Raw genomic sequence first — 18,406 nt, forward strand, 5'->3', positions numbered from 1 at the left:
CATTGTATGTAAAAGTTAGGACATGCCCTGATGTGTGTGGCATGTCCTGATAGTGAATTACAACCAAATTAGTTTTTCGCTATTGCAAGGCTACCTGTCCTCCATAGGTAGGAATGGGCAATTTGATTATAACATCGTATAATCATACCTGACCCTAGGAACAAGATACAAAAATATAATTTAGTATGCCTGAACTCAGAATGTTAAAATACATATTTTAGTGTGTATGATTTTTACATTCTGTGTTTAAAAATACCACTTTTAGAGAGTAGGTATTTTCTTGCCTAACCATCCAGCATGCCTCTTCTTGGTTTGTGTATTCCATGTCTGGTTTGTGAGTGACAGGGGGCTGGAGAAAGCTTTGGCTCCAGCAGTCTGATGGGTCAGGGCTTGGCTGAATAGGACCTGCGTAGAATAGAGTGGTGGGATGAGATTTCCTTTCAGCTACCTGGGCCAGGTCTGCTGTCAACAATGCTGTCTCCACCTCCTGCCAAGACGCTGCACAGAATTGGTTTTGGCTGGGCACAGGCACCCTCTGCCTTCAGAGGACAAAAGATTTTACAGTATAAATATTGGGGTCCCAGACCCCAGAACTTTAGATCACTTCTGGGAACCAAAGACAAATCTTTGCCAAGGAGAAGAACCATGATAAAATCTGTTCTATCAAGCAAAGTATCCCCATCACTCAGTGTCCTTTTGTGTTTGATGACACTCTGTATAACCCTACCACCTTAGACTCTTTTCCCCTCATAGATCAGACTAAACTACTTAAACTTTTTACTAAAGTCAAAACAGGTTCCCCCGATGACATTTGTCCCCCTTACATCTTGAAAGAAGTGGGCACCAATCTTCCTGGGTGTCTACTTTCTTTAATGAATGGGTCTCTTTCACAGGGCAAAGTTCCATGTGGTCTGAAAAAAGCTCTTCTTGTTCCCCTCATAAAAAAGGCAGGAGCTAACCCATTAGATCCTATTAACTACAGACCTATATCGCTGCTGCCATACTGTGCTAAACTTTTGGAGTCACATGTTTGCGAAAGCATCTCCAGCTTTTTGGAAAAAACCGAGTACTTGGCACCTAATCAAGCAGGATTCCGACCTTGCCATTCCACCGAGGCGGTCATCCTCTCGGTGCTAAACACTCTAAGGCGGAATGCAGATGCAGGAATCCATCAGGCGCTTGTGCTTCTGGACCTCTCTGCTGCATTCGACACGGTCGACCACACCATCTTGGTCGACCGTGTCGAACAGGCAGGTCTCAGGGGTCCTGCCCTTAGCTGGATCCGCTCTTTCCTCACGGGCCGCACTCAATCGGTCAGATTGGGCTCTTTCTCTGCTCCCACCTTATCTACCACCTGCGGGGTACCACAAGGTTCCTCATTGTCCCCCCTGCTCTTTAATGTTTACCTACGCCCTCTTTTGCACTCGCTCCGGAATGCAAACGTAACCATCTTCAACTACGCGGATGACTTGCAGCTCATCTTTCCTCTTAACACCCAGGACTCAGTGGTTGAATTCCAAAGAACTATGTCCCACATACTGAGTTGGATGAGCTGCAGTCATCTGAAGCTCAATCCGGGCAAGACCGAGCTGATCTTGCCCGGACAGAGCTCGCTTAGTTGGAACTCCAGCTTCTGGCCCATTAGCATGGGAGTCCCCCCATCTAAATCAACTGTGGTCAAGAGCCTAGGTATCCTTATTAGCGAGGATCTCTCGCTAAAAAGACAGGTTGGAGCGGTGGTATCCTCCAGTATCTTCCAACTGAAGAAAATAAAAAAAATCGCTCGTTTTTTTTCCTCAGCAGCCCTCGCACAGATTGTCATCTCCTTGGTTCTGTCCAGGCTTGACTTTTCTAACAGCCTCTATCTTGGCCTACAAATTGGAGAGCTCAAACGTCTCCAGCTTGTTCAGAACCAAGCCGCCAGGCTTCTTTTGAATATACCTAGGAGGCAATCTATTAGACCTGGCCTTAAACAGCTTCACTGGTTGCCAGTTGAGCAGCGTGTGGCCTTCAAGGCCGGGTGCATACTGTTCAGGTCTCTGAATGACTCTGGCCCTTTATTCATCAGAGATCTATTCAAAAAATACTGCCCTTCCCGTCATCTCCGTTCGACCTATAAATCACTTCTGATCGTACCCCCATTTAAAAGGAAACGCCTTGGAGGCAGTTGTTTCGACCACCTTGCTGCAGGTCTTTGGAACTCTCTCCCCCTCCATATAAAACTCAACGATAACATCCTCAGTTTCAGACACTCTCTGAAAACCTGGCTCTTCACTCAAGCTCACTATTGATAGCACAGTTCCTTCTATTGTCTGCCTGCTTGGTTCATTTTCTATAGCGCCATGAAGCCTCCGGGCGTACGAGCGCTCAATAAATTTCCAATTAACATTAACATTAACATTAACATGAAAGCTGACGGAGGAGACTGCCCCTGTGCTGTGCTATTTCTGTGATTGGCCTGCAGTGGTTACTTTATTTGTCAAGGAAAGGGGAAAAGGACTTTTTTGGACTTTTCATAATCTTGAAGAAGAATCTCCAAGGTCTTGAAGTGTGCTGGCCTCCTGCCTGATGTCTCAGGGCTACAAGACTTCACCACCAGCTCCCCTGAATTCCCTTGCTGGGAATTCTGCCTGCAGAGAGGTGCCTACTGTTGTTTGGGCCCTCTGAGAAGACTGCGTGTCGCTGGGAGCTGGAATCGCGATGCAACGAGAAGCGGGTCACCGCTGCAGCAATTGCCGTCGCATTGCCGAAGAAGCCTGCCGCCGCCGCAGCTGTTCACCGTCACATCACAGACGAAGCGTGTTGCATGCCACCGTAGAGGTCACTGTCGCATCATCAGAGAAACCTGTCGCAGGGCATGTCGTGGCTCAGAAGTTACTGAGTTCGCCGCACGGCCTTCGGGCATGCACACATCAATCAATCAAGGATTTATTGAGCGCACTACATACCCGTGAGGGTCTCAAGGCGCTGGGGAGGATGGCTGCAGCTAGCAGTCGAAGAGCCAGGTCTTGAGTAGTCTCCTGAAGGTCTGTGGGTCGTCTGTCTGCCGTAGGTGTAGAGGGAGGGCGTTCCAGGTCTTGGCGTCTAGGTGGGAGAAGGATCTTCCCCCCGAGGAAGTTCTGTGGATGTGTGGGACGGTGGCCAGTGAGCGGTCGGTTGAGCGAAGTTCTCTGTTGGGTACGTAGAATGACAGTCGGCTGTTGAGGTATTCAGTGACGGTGTTGTGGAGTGCTTTGTGTGTGTGGGTCAGGAGTTTGAAGGTGATTCTTTTGTTGATGGGGAGCCAGTGCAGGTCTCGGCGGGGGACGTCAAGGACCAGGCGTGCCGAGGCGTTCTGGATTCTTTGAAGTCTGCTGATGAGCTTGGCCGGGGCTCCGGCGTAGAGGGTGTTGCCGTAGTCGAGTCTGCTGCTGATGAGGGCGTGGGTGACGGTTTTCTGTGTGCCTGTAGGGATCCATCTGAAGATCTTTCGGAGCATGTGGAGGGTGTAGAAGTAGGTTGAGGAGACTGCGTTGATTTGGTTGAATATGGTGAGTTTCTAGTCGAGGATGACTCACAGGTTGCGTGCGTGGTTGGTTGGTGTTGAGGCGGCGCCCAGGGAGGTGGGCCACCAGGAGTCGTCCCAGGCGGAGGGGTTGGGTCCGAGGAGGAAGATCTCTGTCCTGTCCGTGTTCAGTTTGAGCCAGCTGTCTTCCATCCAGTTGGCGACGGCCCTCATACCCCGGTGGAGGTTGGCTTTGGCGGTGAGGGGGTTTTTGGTGAGGGAGAGGATCAGCTGGGCGTCGTCAGCATACTAAATCAAGTTGAGGTCCTGGAGTCTGGTGATGCGTGTGAGTGGAGCCATGTAGATGTTGAAGAGTGTTGGGCTGAGGGATGATCCTTGCGGGACGCCGCAGATGGTCTTGGTGATTCCTGAGTGGAACGGGGGGAGGCGGACTCCTTGGGTTCTGTCGGAGAGGAAGGAGGTGATCCATTCCAGGGCCTTGTCGCGGATCCCTGCGTCGCGGAGGCGTGTGCGTAGTGTGCGATGACAGACGGTGTCGAAGGCAGTGGAGAGGTCCAGGGGGATGAGGGCTGCTGTCTCGCCGTTGTCGAGTAGTACTCTGACGTCGTCTGTGGCGGCGATGAGGGCGGTCTCGGTGCTGTGGTTCTTGCGGAAGCCTGACTGGGAGGGGTCGAGGATCTTGTTCTCTTCCAGGTACCGGGTGAGCTGGGTGTTGACGATCCTTTCGATGACCTTCACCGGAAACGGGATCAGGGAGATGGGCCGGAAGTTCTTGAAGTCGCTCGGGTCCGCCTTGGGTTTCTTCAGTAGGGCGTTGATATCGGCGTGTTTCCAGCACGCAGGGAAGGTTGCGGTCTCGAATGAGAGGTTGATGATGTTCCGCAGGTGGAGTGCGATGGAGCTGTCGGCCTTGTTGGCGATGTGGTGGGGAAGAGGGTCGGATGGTGCTCATGGTTGTGATGGTATCTTTGGTGGTTACGCTGGTCCATGCGGTGAGGTGGTCGTGGTCGGTAGGTGATTGTGGTAGCGGTGCGATGGGGTTGGTGTGGTGCGTCCGGGGGTTGAAGCTGTCGTGGATGTCGGTGATCTTGCGGTGGAAGAAGGCTGCGAGGGCGTCGCAGAGGGCTTGCGATGGCAGGATGTCGTTGGTGCAGGAGCCCGGGTTTAAGAGTTCCTTCACGATGTTGAAGAGCTCCTTGCTGTTGTGTGTGTTGTTGTCGAGGCGGTCTTTGAAGGAGGCTTTCTTGGTGGTTCTGATGAGGTGGTGGTGGTGAGGGCTGCGCGGCTATCGGCCATTTTGTCGTTGTGCCAGGTGTTTTCCAGTCTCCGACAGGCGCCTTGGAGGCTAGGAGCTCCGGGGTGAACCAGCTGGCTCTCTGGCTGGTGTCCCTGCCTGTGTGTTGTCTCAATGGGGCTAAGGTGTTGGCGCAGTCTTCCATCCAGTGTCTGAGGGCGCGGGCCCCCTCCAAAGGGTCGGTGGGGTTGGTCAGTGGGTTGAGTGCGAGGTGGGCCTGTATTAGTTCTTTGGTGGCCTTGCCCCAGCGACGTCGGGGGATCTGTAGGGTGCGGTGATGTGAGACGGGTTTCTGGAAGCTGAAGTGGACGCAGTGGTGGTCGGTCCAGGTGAGTTCGGAGGCGTGGCTGAAGGCAACGTGGGGGATGGAGGTGAAGATGGCATCTAGCGTGTGGCCGGCGATGTGGCTGGGTGTCGTGACGATCTGTGTCAGTCCCACGCATCCAACATTGTCGCATCGCATCAAAGACACTATTTTGTCGTCTTGCACTGGATTGTCGCATCACATCGCCGTGCCATCTTGTCGCATCGTCACCGGGCTGCAATAAGACACAACGCATCAACTCCCCACACAGTGAGGAAGCGACACATCACCTCCCCTGCACAGCAGTATGTAACCGATGCATCCACTCCCCTGAGTGTAAGGAACCGACACATCACCTTCTCTACGACACTTTTGTTTGCATTGCGTGACGCATCTAAGGTACTTTGAGAGTAAAGTGTTACATTTACCATCTACATTGAACTAAGCTATTTTCTACCATAATAAAGTCTTATTTTTGATTACGGTATTGTGGATTTTTGTCGTTTTGTCTTGTGTTAAGTCTAGTAAAGATTACTTATTTTTCTAAACTGGTGTGGTGTCCATCTGTAGTGTTTTCACTGTATTACTGTATGTGTTCACAGATGCTTTACACACCACCTCTGAGATAAGCCTGTCTGCTCGTGCCAAGCTACCAAGGGGGTGAGCAGGGGTTATTTTAGGGGTGTAGCCCCTTACCCTGACTAGAGGCAAGGGTCCCTATTTGGACAAAGGTACCTACCTCTGCCAACCAGAGACCCCCAGTTCTGACAGGATGTGATGGTGGTTTGATAAGATGAAGTTTAATTAGGGTTGCTATTAGCTACCAACATCAGCTTTGTCTTGCAGTGGTGTGCCTATCTTAACTGCGCTATCATGAACAATATCACCTTAATAACTCTGAGTACAGAGAGTCACGAAGAGAGAGGGAGGGAGGGAGTGGTAGAGAACAGAGAGAGACAGTGAGAGAAATGGAGAGAGAGAGAGAGAGAGAGACAAAGAGAGAGTGGAAAGAAGTTACCGAGAACACAGAGAGAGACAGTGAGAGAAACACAGAGAGACAAAGAGAGAAAGTGATAGTGGGAACAAGAGACAGAGAGAGAGAGAGAGAGAGAGAGAGAGAGAGACAGAGGAGAGGTGAGAAGAGAGAGAGAAGGAGAGAGAAAGGAAGAGGAAGAGAGCAATAATGGGCAGTTTGATTATAACATCTTATAATCATACCTGACACTAGGAGCAAGATCCAAAAATATAGTTTAGTATGCCTGTACTCAGAATGTTAAAATACATCTTTTAGTGTGTATGATTTTTACATTCTGTGTTTAAAAATACCTCTTTTAGAAAGTAGGTATTTTCTTGCCTAACAAAAACTGACAGAGAGGAGAGAGAGAGGAGAGAGCGAGAGAGTGGGAGAGTGGGGGAGAGTCAGAAAGAAAGAGAAAGAGCGAGAGAGACAATGCGAGAGAAACAGAGAGAGGGAGAGAGCGAGAGACAGGCAAAGAGAGAGTGAAAGAAAGAGTGGCGTAGAGACAGGGAGAGATACAACAAGACAAAGATAAATGATGCCAGAGAAAGAGAGAGGGAGAGAGAAAAAGAAAGAGAGACAGAGTGAGAGAGAGAGAGAGCGAGAGGGAGAGACTGAGAAAGTGAGAGGGAGAGACACAGAAAAAGAGAGAGGGAGAGACACAGAGACAGAGAGAGATGGAGACAGAGATGAAGAGAAAGAGAAAGTGGGAAATATGGTGAGAGAGAGAGAGAGAGCTTTAGAAAGAGAATACAAAAAAAAGCGAGAGAGTGAGTGTTAGAAATGGCGATTTCCGGTTGGCTAAGGCTTGCGCCAAAGCCAGGCAGAAACCACCACTCTAGTCAGGGCAAGGGAGTTACACGCCAAAGATAACCCCTGCTCACCCTCTAGGTAACGTGACACGAGCAGTAAGGCTAAACTTGGAGGCGATGTAAGTTAAGTATTTGCGCACGCACCCAGCAACAACACCCAGGACCCACCACAAAGGAAACTCCACAGAAGGTTATATATAAAAATAACCTTTGTATTATACCAAACACATTAGATAGGAAACACACACTTTACAATGTGCCATAGGCACGGGCAGAATTTACAGGGGATTATATACACAGGACAGGGCCACATAGACCACTGTCAGGAATATGCACTTTTAGAACTAGCACTTGGTAGAAATAGCACTTTGTAGGAATAACGTTAGCACATAGAACTTGTAATAATTGTAGCACCAAATAATAAGTGTAGCACACAACCAGTAACCGCTGGTAAAAGGTAAGTACCACCTACGCAATCCTAAACACCCTAGGCAATTATCACGCAGGGAATCATGGACTCACTAGCATCACCTATACTAGGAACACACTCTCCTAAGCATACAAATACATTTAGGGGTATAGGCATAAAAGCATTGCACATGACATAACAATCACATTAGGCAGGTAGTCACATTTGCGCAAAAGATCACATAAGGAATAAACATGTACCCCACGCAAGGGCACAACACATGGAACTGTCCCCCAGGCCAACTGGCCTCTCAGGGGCTGAAACGCCCTGTGTCCAAAATGTCAGGGCTGGCTGCGCAGGCAACCAACGGAGATGCGAAAGGGGCCTAAACGTATCAGCTGCCCACTAACTGCTGGGCAGCTGTGGAATTGCGTATGGGCACCAGCGTGCCTTTTGAGCCTCCTCTGGGCTCCTAAATGACAAAAATGCCCCTCACGATGGTGGAGCCACGTAGGCTCGAGAGAACAATGCCGCCACCACTGGGGGAGCGGCCCGCTGCTAGCTGGGCCGCTCTACCACCAGAAATGCCCCCGGGGTCGTTGGAGCCTCCTGGGCTCGAGAAACAAAATGCCTGGTGGAGCCTCATGGGCTCGAAGAAATGCCCCCGTCGTTGGAGTCCCGCTCGGAGGACTCGATCTGCACAATGCCCCCGTGAGCTGGGTTTGAAGTGGGAGCGGCCAGCTGCCTTCCGGGGCCGCTCAAGGGATATGCCCGGGCCCCCACGGGACCTTTAAAGAACAAGGGTGCCCCTGGAGCCCTCGTGGGCTCGAAATCACAATGCGCCCTCTGAGCCTCGTGGGCTCTGATGAACAAAATGCCCCCTTGATCGTTGGAGCCCTCGTGGGCTCGGAATCGCCAGAAAATGCTGCACTTTAGCAGAGGAGCGACCCGCTGCCATTCGGGGACGCTCGTCAATAAATTGGGACCCTTCCCAAGACGTCCGCACTCACCGGCTGCTGAGAGGCGGCGTCTCCGCGGGGCTTCCCTTCTTCTTTCTGCGGCGGCTGGTGCTCCTCTCACAGGTCCTGGGCCTTTGCTGCAGGGCTCTCCTGTGGGAGACACCCGCAGGGCTCACACCGCGGATGCAGGAGCCCTGCTTCCTGTCTCCTCCGCCGGCCGGACTTCCTCTGGTCACGCGGCCCCGCCCACAACCAGGCAGGGACGCCTAGCTTCCGGGTCGCGACGGCAGCGGCCCGGCAACGTCTTTGGACACGCCTGGGCTGCGGCGGTGAATTCTTTCTCTTAGATCTGGGCAATGCGGGGTAGGCTCCCGCGAATTAACCTATAAATCAGGGTAGGCACCCGCGATTTACGTACACAATCAGCACCAAGTCCCTGGCGGGGTGGGCACCCGACAGGGGCACAAGACGGCACCAAGGCAGGGGGATCCCTACGCGGGGGACTCGCTCTGCGGGACGGACGTGGCTCCGTGCTGCAATTTAAAAGCAGAAGCGCTCCCTGGAAAGTAAAACACAGCGCTTTGCAGGCGCTGTAAGGAGGAAAACAGTGCTCCAAGCACTACAGGGCAAAGTCCTTCAGGAGGTGGGGGGGGCAAAGGCTGGGCCCAGGGGCCAGCTCACAGGGCCCTCCAGGCAGGGAGGCAGTCCAGTGGCGGTCCTCCTGGCGCCCAGCAGCAGGCCCCCCTCAAATTAGGATCAGCAAGAACATTTACCTGGGGTCACAGCCCCTTTTTTATACACCAAATCCCTTTGTTTAGGCTTCAGGGTGAAGGGAAAAACCAGTCGCAGCTGGTTCTGGAGCACTCTGTTGTGCTCAGCCACTCTTCCCATTCACTAGAGAGGCTAGGGTCATCAGTTGCACCACAGGGGGCGGAGCCAGCATTGTGTAGGGAAAGCCCAGCCCTAGTCAGGTCCCAGGTTCACCCCTCTCTCACATTAATATGCAGATCTCTCTACTCACCACCGGGGCAGACCCATCCTGACTCATGGAGCCAGGCACACCAGCCAGTCTCAGCCAATCACAAGCCAGACAGCCAATTTACCTTTTATACACAGACAGGTTAACTTCTAGAAGTGGCACTTCCACACCAGGCACAATAACGCCGCACACATCATTGCGCAGCATTTAATCACACGAGTCCGCACATACCAAACTCGAGTCTGCACTCCCCACGCCTCAGAAACTAACATGGATATGTACATTCCCCATGCATTCCTATGGGAGGGCAGGCCAATCTCACCACACGCACTCAGAGTGCGCACGCACTTTACACTGAGACACAGTGAAAGTGCGCAGAAGCCCAAAAATAACTAACACAAAGTCACTTTAACAAGCAAAAAGTTTACTGGTGAACCTGTCAGAAGGGCCAAGTCCAACAGTGGGAGTGATAAAGAAAAAGCGACAGAGAGAGTGAGAGATGGAGAGAGGGGGAGAGAGAGAATGAACGAATGATCGAGTCAGGCAGATGTTGAAAGGAGGAGCAGGCCTCAGCCCGCGCGGGGCGGAGGGAGGTGAGAGACGCCTGGCAGGAGCGTGAGACGCTCAGGTCAGCTGACTCGAGGGAAGTCTGTGGTCTCTGGGTTTCTTCAGAGTGAAACTCTCTGACTCTTCCGATAAGCAGCAGGTCGATAAGCAGCAGGTCGGTGCACGTGAGAGGGGGGGGGGTGCACAGGTGTGAGGGCACACGCACCCTCCCAGGAGCAGACGTAAGAAGGCAACCACAGGGGGCAGATGGGGGCACGGGCAACCTCAGGGGGCAGACAAGGGCACAGGCTGCCACAGGGGGCAGATGACGGCACGGGTAACCTCAGGGGGCATTTGGGGCACGGGCAGCCACAGGGGGCAGATGGGGGCACGGGCAGCCACAGGGGGCAGAAGGGGGCTCGGGCAACCACAGGGGGCAGAAGAAGGCACGGGCAACCACAGGGGGCAGATGGGGGCACGGGCAGCCACAGGGGGCAGATGGGGCCACGGGCAGCCACAGTGGGTAGACGGGGGCACGGACAACCACAGGGGGCAGACAAGGGCACAGGCTGCCACAGGGGGCAGATGACGGCACGGGTAACCTCAGGGGGCATTTGGGGCACGGGCAGCCACAGGGGGCAGATGGGGGCACGGGCAGCCACAGGGGGCAGAAGGGGGCTCGGGCAACCACAGGGGGCAGAAGAAGGCACGGGCAACCACAGGGGGCAGATGGGGGCACGGGCAGCCACAGGGGGCAGATGGGGCCACGGGCAGCCACAGTGGGTAGACAGGGGCACGGACAACCACAGGGGGCAGATGGGGGCACGGGCAGCCACAGGGGGCAGATGGGGCCACGGGCAGCCACAGGGGGCAGAAGGGGACTCGGGCAACCACAGGGGGCAGAAGAGGGCATGGGCAGCCAGAGGGGGCAGATGGGGCCACGGGCAGCCACAGGGGGCAGACGGGGGCACGGGCAACCACAGGGGGCAGATGGGGGCACGGGTAGCCACAGGGGACAGATGGGGGCACAGGCAGCCACAGAGGGCAGATGGGGACACAGGCAGCCACAGGGGGCAGATGGGGGCACGGGCAGCCACAGGGGTCATTTGGGGGCACGGGCAGCCACAGGGGGCAGACGGGGGCATATGCATACAACCATCAGCACACACACACACATCACACCACCTCCACCTCCACACACACACACACATCACACCACCTCCACCTCCACACACACACACACATCACACCACCTCCACACACATCCGCAAACCTCCTGGAGGCAAACACAAAAACGCAACACACACCCCCAGAGGGCACACCGCTGGAGGGGCTGTCACGTGCCCAGGTGGGGAGGGCGCCCTGGGGTGATTAGCAGGGGACAATGAATTTCACCAACTCTCCCTTAGTGGGTACCATGGTCTGACCCGTATGTCCGGTCATGACCCATCCTCGGCTCCGCCGGGGGCTGTACCACAGTAGTTCCACTGGGGGTGGGCGTGGATCCTTCCTGATGGGGGTCTCACAACACAACAGTGGCATCTAGGTGTTGTACACCCGAATTCATGCCATGACTCGACCTCATAGTACTATATTTATCAATCTCTGGAGGATGAAGGTCTGAGTTTGCTGAGTCAGAATTCAAACTTGTGTCCAGAAGTAGCAGCACTGAGCCCACTGAGGTCAAAGCCAGACCGGAAACTACAACCACCCCAACATGAGTATGCATATGAGCCCCGCTGAGGGGTGCAAACCAGGCCCTGCTGAGGGGTGCAAACCAGCCCCTGCTAAAGGGTACAAAACAGCCCCCGCTGAAGAGTACAGACCAGCCCCGCTAAAGGGTACAAACCAGCCCCCACAAAAGGGTACAGACCAGCCAGCCCCTGCTAAAGGGTACAGACCAGCCCCCGCTAAAGGGTACAAAGCAGCCCCCGCTGAAGAGTACAGACCAGCCCCGCTAAAGGGTACAAACCAGCCAGCCCCTGCTAAAGGGTACAGACCAGCCCCGATAAAGGGTACAAACCAGCCCCCGCTAAGGGGTACAAACCAGCCCCCCCTAAAGGGTACAGACCAGCCCCCGCTAAGGGGTACAAACCAGCCCCCCCTAAAGGGTACAGACCAGCCCCCGCTGAAGGGTATAGACCAGCCCCCGCTGAAATGTGCAAACCAGCCCCCGCTGAAGGGTATAAACCAGCCCCCACTAAAGGATACAAGCCAGTCCCCTCTAAAGGGTACAGACCAGCCCCCGCTGAAGGGTACAGACTAGCCCCCGCTAAAGTGTTCACATCAGCCCCCGCTCCCTTCCTATTTCTTTTTTTCTTGTCTCTTTTTTCCTATCCCTCTGTCCTTCTCGTTTTGCTGCTGCCATAAACCCCAGGGGAGCTGGAAACCGAGGCAGGCACAATCCTTCTTCACAAACCACCCTCTGATGGCTCCCGTGGGATGAGTGGCCTCTCCCGCCTTGCTTAAAGCCCTCTTTAAAGGGATGTCCGTAACCTGTGTAATTCTGTGTTAAATTCAACCATGCGGAGTTAGTAAAAAATTCAGCAAGATTGCGTGTAATTACGTGAGAAGCATAATTCTGCATTTAGCACTATTTTCCTAGCACAAAAATACCTCATTGCACGGGAGAATGCATTTACCCTAAGAAGATATTTTTTAATGCAACACCAAAGATACACAGAAGGTAATGAAGGACAGGGGACTGGGGACAGGGACAGGAGTCTCCCAGGGACCCCTGTCCCCACCACATCTTCAACAGAGCCACCGACACCATCGCACCCATGCTCTGCCACACCATCAACCGCTCCCTGGCGAACACTTCCTTTCCCGACAACTGGATGCATGCCGAGATGAACCCCCTCCTGAAGAAGCCCCCAGCAGACCCCACCGACCTCAAAAACTACAGACCCATCGCCCTGCTCCCGTTCCCAGCGAAAGTCACTGAGAAAGCCATCAACAGCCGACTCAACATCTTCATCGAAGAGCACAACATACTCGACTCCTCCAAATCTGGCTTCAGAAAAAATTACAGCACAGAAACCACCCTCCTCGCCACAACAGATGACGTCCGCTCCCTACTGGACAGAGGAGAAACAGGAGCCTTTATCCTCCTCAACCTCTCAGCAGCCTTCGACACAGTCTCCCACCGCACCCTATCATGCAGACTCCACGACGCAGGGATCCGGAACAAGGCCCTCGACTGGATCCGCTCCTTTCTTTCCAGCAGAACGCAACGGTCAGACTCCCTCATTTCCTCTCGGACCCTACACCAACCACCTGCAGAGTTCCCAAGGGGCCCTCCCTCAGCCCAATGCTATTCAACGTCTACATAGCTCCGCTCGCCCCCATCGTCAGAACCTACGGACTCAACATTGTTTCATACGCAGACCGTTCCCATTCACCTGCCCCTGTCCCAACCTAGTCACTGCCCCTACCTATCCATCTGCCTCGGACCCTCTCCATCACTAGCCCCTGATCCTACCTATACACCTGCCCCCATCTGTTCACTGCCCCGGCCCCTCCCTATTCACCTGCCCTTACCTGTTCACTTTCCCTACATTTTCACCTGCCTCTGCCCATCCCCATTCACCTCCCCCTGTCCCAACCTATTCACCGCCCCTACCCGTTTACTTGCCATTACCTTTTCACCTGCCTCTGCCACTCCCTATTCCCCTGCCCCTATCTGTTCACTGACCCTGACCCTCCCCATTCACCTGTCCCTGACCCTACCTATTCACCTGCCCCTATCTGTTCACTAGCCCTGCCCCTCCCCATTCACCTGCCCCTGACCCAACCTATTCACCTGCCCCTATCTGTTCACTAGCCCTGCCCCTCCCCATTCACCTGTCCCTGACCCAACCTATTCACCTGCCTCTATCTATTCATCTGCCTCTGCCCCCATTCATCAGCCCCTGACCCTACCTATTCACCTGCCCCATCTGTTCACTGCCCCTCCACGCTCACCTGCCCCTGACCCTACCTATTCACCTACCCCATCTGTTCACTGACCCTGCCCCTCCCCATTCACCTGCCCTTGACTCTACCTATTCATCAGCCCCTGACCCTCCCCATTCACCTGCCCCTGTCCCAACCTATTCACCTGCCTCTATCTATTCATCAGCCCCTGACCCTCCCCATTCACCTGTCCCTGACCCTACCTATTCACCTGCCCCCATCTGTTCACTGACCCTGCCCCTCCCCATTCACCTGACCTTGACTCTACCTATTCATCAGCCCCTCACCCTCCCCATTCACCTCCCCCTGTCCCAACCTATTCACCCGCCCCTACCTGTTCACTTGCCATTACCTTTTCACCTGCCTCTGCCACTCCCTATTCACCTGCCCCTATCTGTTCACTGACCCTGCCCCTCCCCATTCACCTGCCCCTGTCCCAACCTATTCACTTGCCCCTATCTGTTCATCTGCCTCTGCCCCCATTCATCAGCCCCTGACCCTACCTATTCACCTACCCCATCTGTTCACTGAGCCTGCCCCTCCCCATTCACCTGCCCTTGGCTCTACCTATTCATCTGCCTCTGCCCCTTCTCATTCACAGACACTGCCCCTTCCTATTCACCTGCCCCCATCTGTTTACTGCCCCTGCACCTCCACACTCACCTGCCCCTGAGCCTTTCTATTCACCTGCCCCTATCTGTTCACTGCCCCTGCCCCTTCCAATTCATCTGCCCCTCCCAATTCGCCTGCCCCTCCCCTTTCACGGGAAGGCCGCCGTAATCAGTGGTATACTCTCCCAGATTACCCACACAGACTGAGTGTGGTTCGAAATTTGGAGGGTGTTATTCCTTTAAAACAATCTGCCTGGTTATTAAAAGGGACTCGTGACAGGTATCGGGTCATGAGAAACACAAGACCAGAGCAAAATACGTGCCAAAACGAAGCAGCCCTGATGAAGTCCTGGGTCAAGACGCTGGGTCGAAACATGTTGGCAGCGAGTGAAGAACCAATACAGATTGGACATTTGATAACAATGTACTTTGGCATCTGAAGAATAATTCCACAAATTGTGTATACACTGTGCTTAAGGGTTTGCTGCTGTTATTTGATCCCCTTGGGTTTTTCTGAGGGTGTTGGGTGGACACCCTCCCTGAAGAGCACCGCACCAACGAGGCGACATTAAAATATACTGAGTGCAATATATAAGTGAGCACCAGGAATCCCTAACTCACCCTTTGCCTCCCCATTCACCTGCCCCCCCACTATCCATTCACCTACCCCCCACTATCCATTCACCTACCCCTCGACCCCCTCCTTCCCCACCCAGTCCAGGTGACCACAAACAGATTTAAGTGCTCTTACGTGTCACCATCTTCGTCCTGCTTCGAGGCCAAGGCGATGTCGCTGCTCAGCTGGTTCTCCAGGGGGCAGATGAGCTGGTAGGGGGAGGTGTGCATGCCCAGCATCGCTCCTTGCCCCAGGGCATGGGAGGCATACAGCTGGAGAGGCAGGTGGCGCGGCGGGTAAGGGCAGTGGGCACCTGGAACATTGAAGAAGATAAGTCTTAATACCAGACTAGAGAACGCAAGAACACAAGGCACGAAGAGTCATGTGGGCACAGCGGTGCCAGTCCCCAGCAGGAGGTGCCACCCCTTGCATGATGTGCTGCCACCGCCATGATGTGCCACTCTCCACAACAGCTGCCACCCCTTGCATGATGTGCCACCTCTTCCATGATGTGCCATCCCTTCTATGATGTTCCTCCCCTTGTCAGGAATGCTGCCCCTTGCATGATGCGTGTACCTTCACAGGAGGTGCCACCCCTGGCATGATCCGCCACCCCTTAGAAGATGAGCTTCTCCTCACATGACGTGCCACCCTTTCAGGGTGTGCCACCGCTCACATGATGTGCCACCCCTTGCATGATGTGCTGCCATGGGCCTGATGTGTCACCCATCACAAAGAGGTGCCTCCGCTCACAGGATTCAGTAAAGGGGGTGGTGATGGACAGAGTGTCTGAATTAAGCAGACCACTCTTACCCAGTCCAAAGATCAGGGCTTGATCCATCACCGTTATTTATCTCACTGCCCCATCCCAGCTCAGAACCTGGCTATATGCAAATTAGTCTGTCCCTGGCCCAGTGCATCATGGGAACAGGGCAGACCAAACTACCAAGCCAATTCTTCACCAGAAAGGAGACAAGCTTCCGGGGACTGGTTTCTGGCATTACAGCCGTCTCCGGCCCGGCTTGCTTGAATCCTGATGGTGCAGTGAGCAAGGGACTCATGTCTGAGTATACCCTGCCACACCTATAGTGGCCAAAACGATTCATGAAAGGGGGTGGTGATGGACAGAGCATCTGAGTTAAGCAGACCACTCTTACCCAGTCAACAGATCAGGGCTTGACCCATCACCGTTTTTTAGCTCACTGCACCATCCCAGTTTAGAACCTGGCTATATGCAAATTAGTCTGTCCCTGGCCCAGTGCATCATGGGAACAGGGCAAACCAAACTACCAAGCCAATTCTTTACTGGAAAGGAAACAAGCTTCCGGGGAGTGTTCTGATTAACTCAGATACTCTGTCCATCACCACCCCCTTTTTGAATCACCGCTCACAGGATGTGACACCCCTCACTTGAGGGTCCACCACTCGCGGGATGTGCAACACCTTGTCTGATGTGCTGCTCCTTGTCTGATGTGCCAGCCCTAGCCAGTGTGTGCACACCTTGCATTGTGAAGTACAACTTGCATGATGTCTCACCCTTCACAAGCGGTGACGCCCATCTCATGAACCACCATCATTAACCGTGGGCAATGAACTAGGCTCTGGAGATTTGTTAACTACGCATCACATTTAAAACACGGAACAACAGAGAGGAGTTTGCAACTGCACCCACAACTCTTTGAAAAGACAACTTAACCTTTAAATGCTAAAAATGATATAAACATTACACAAAAGTGAACTTTGAAAAACATCAGGCAATGAGAGAGGTGATGATTTTGGGGTCCCCCCTAACCTAGGGGGGAGGACCAAGCAGATGCCTTGAACACAAGGAGCATATCATGCTGAATGATTTGGTGGTGGTCCCATCCTCTTAGGACCACCCCAAGCAAAGTTATGGGCAAAAATACAATGCCAACTGAAGGCCCTGCAAAGCATTAGGGGGCAAGATTCCAGAGTTTAGTGAATATTATAGTATTAGCTCTCAGCTGAGCCCGAGTGCCTGCTCATTGAGCAATGTTTTGATATTGGACACTATAATATTCACTGCAATGTAGAATCTCGTCCATCTCCAGCCGTACTGTCACATCTCTATCCAGGACCATCATATGTCTATCAGGACAGTCACATCTCTAGTAGGACCATCACAGCTCTATCAAAGACCATCACATCTCTAGCAGGGCTGTTGCTTCTCTATCCTGGACCATCACATCTCAATCTAGGACCATCATATCTCTAACAGGACCATCACAGCTCTAGAAGGACAGTCACATCTCTACCCAGGACCATCACATCTCAAGCTAGGACCATTGTAACGATCCTAAGGACCCTCAGGTCATCGCCATCAGAGACTTCTTGGCTGACCAAGCCCTTACCAGGGCTGTCACATCTCCAGCAGGACAGTCGCATCTCTATCCAGGACCATCATATGTCTATCAGGACAGTCACATCTCTAGCAGGACCGTTGCTTCTCTATCCAGGACCATCACAGCTCCATCAAAGACCATCACATCTCCAGCAGGACAGTCGCATCTCTATCCAGGACCATCACATCCTAGTTATGACCATCACATCTCTAGCCAGGACCATCGCATCTCTATCCAGGACCATCACATCTCTATCCAGGACCATCACATCCTAGTTATGACCATCAGATCTCTAGCAGGACTGTCACATCTCTATTCAGGACCATCACATCTCCAGCAAGACAGTCACATCTCTATCCAGAACCATCACATCTCAAGCAGGACAGTCACATCTCAATCTAGGACCATCATATCTCTAACAGGACCATCACAGCTCTAGAAGGACTGACACATCTCTAGCAGGACAGTCACATCTCAATCTAGGACCATCATATCTCTAACAGGACCATCACAGCTCTAGAAGGACTGTCACATCTCTAGCAGGGCTGTTGCTTCTCTATCCTGGACCATCATATGTCTAGCAGGACTGACACATCTCTACCCAGGACCATCACATCTCTAGCAGGACTGTCACATCTCTACCCAGGACCATCACATCTCAATCAAGGACCATCACATCTCTAGCAGGACTGTCACATCTCTAGCAGGAGAGTCACATCTCTACCCAGGACCATCACATCTCAATCAAGGACCATCACATCTCTAGCAGGACTGGCACATCTCCAGCAGGACAGTCACATCTCTACCCAGGACCATCACATCTCTAGCAGGACTGTCACATCTCTACCCAGGACCATCACATCTCAATCAAGGACCATCACATCTCTAGCAGGACTGTCACATCTCTAGCAGGAGAGTCACATCTCTACCCAGGGCCATCACATCTCAATCAAGGACCATCACATCTCTAGCAGGACTGTCACATCTCTAGCAGGAGAGTCACATCTCTACCCAGGACCATCACATCTCAATC

At 53.2% G+C, this 18,406-nt stretch overlaps 1 protein-coding gene across 1 annotated transcript in view; it reads right to left on the minus strand.

Moving 5' to 3' along the window:
• Window positions 1–18,406, minus strand: part of BCL3 (BCL3 transcription coactivator) — a 120,901-nt gene that overhangs the window by 79,976 nt on the left and 22,519 nt on the right. Inside the window, exon 2 of the mRNA XM_078651275.1 lies at window positions 15,146–15,323. Coding sequence (XP_078507401.1) covers window positions 15,146–15,323 — 178 coding nt within the window. The remainder of the gene's footprint in view (window positions 1–15,145; window positions 15,324–18,406) is intronic.

This window comes from Lissotriton helveticus, chromosome 7, assembly GCF_964261635.1.
Source record: "Lissotriton helveticus chromosome 7, aLisHel1.1, whole genome shotgun sequence".
In the NCBI taxonomy this organism is placed as follows: Eukaryota; Metazoa; Chordata; class Amphibia; order Caudata; family Salamandridae; genus Lissotriton; species Lissotriton helveticus.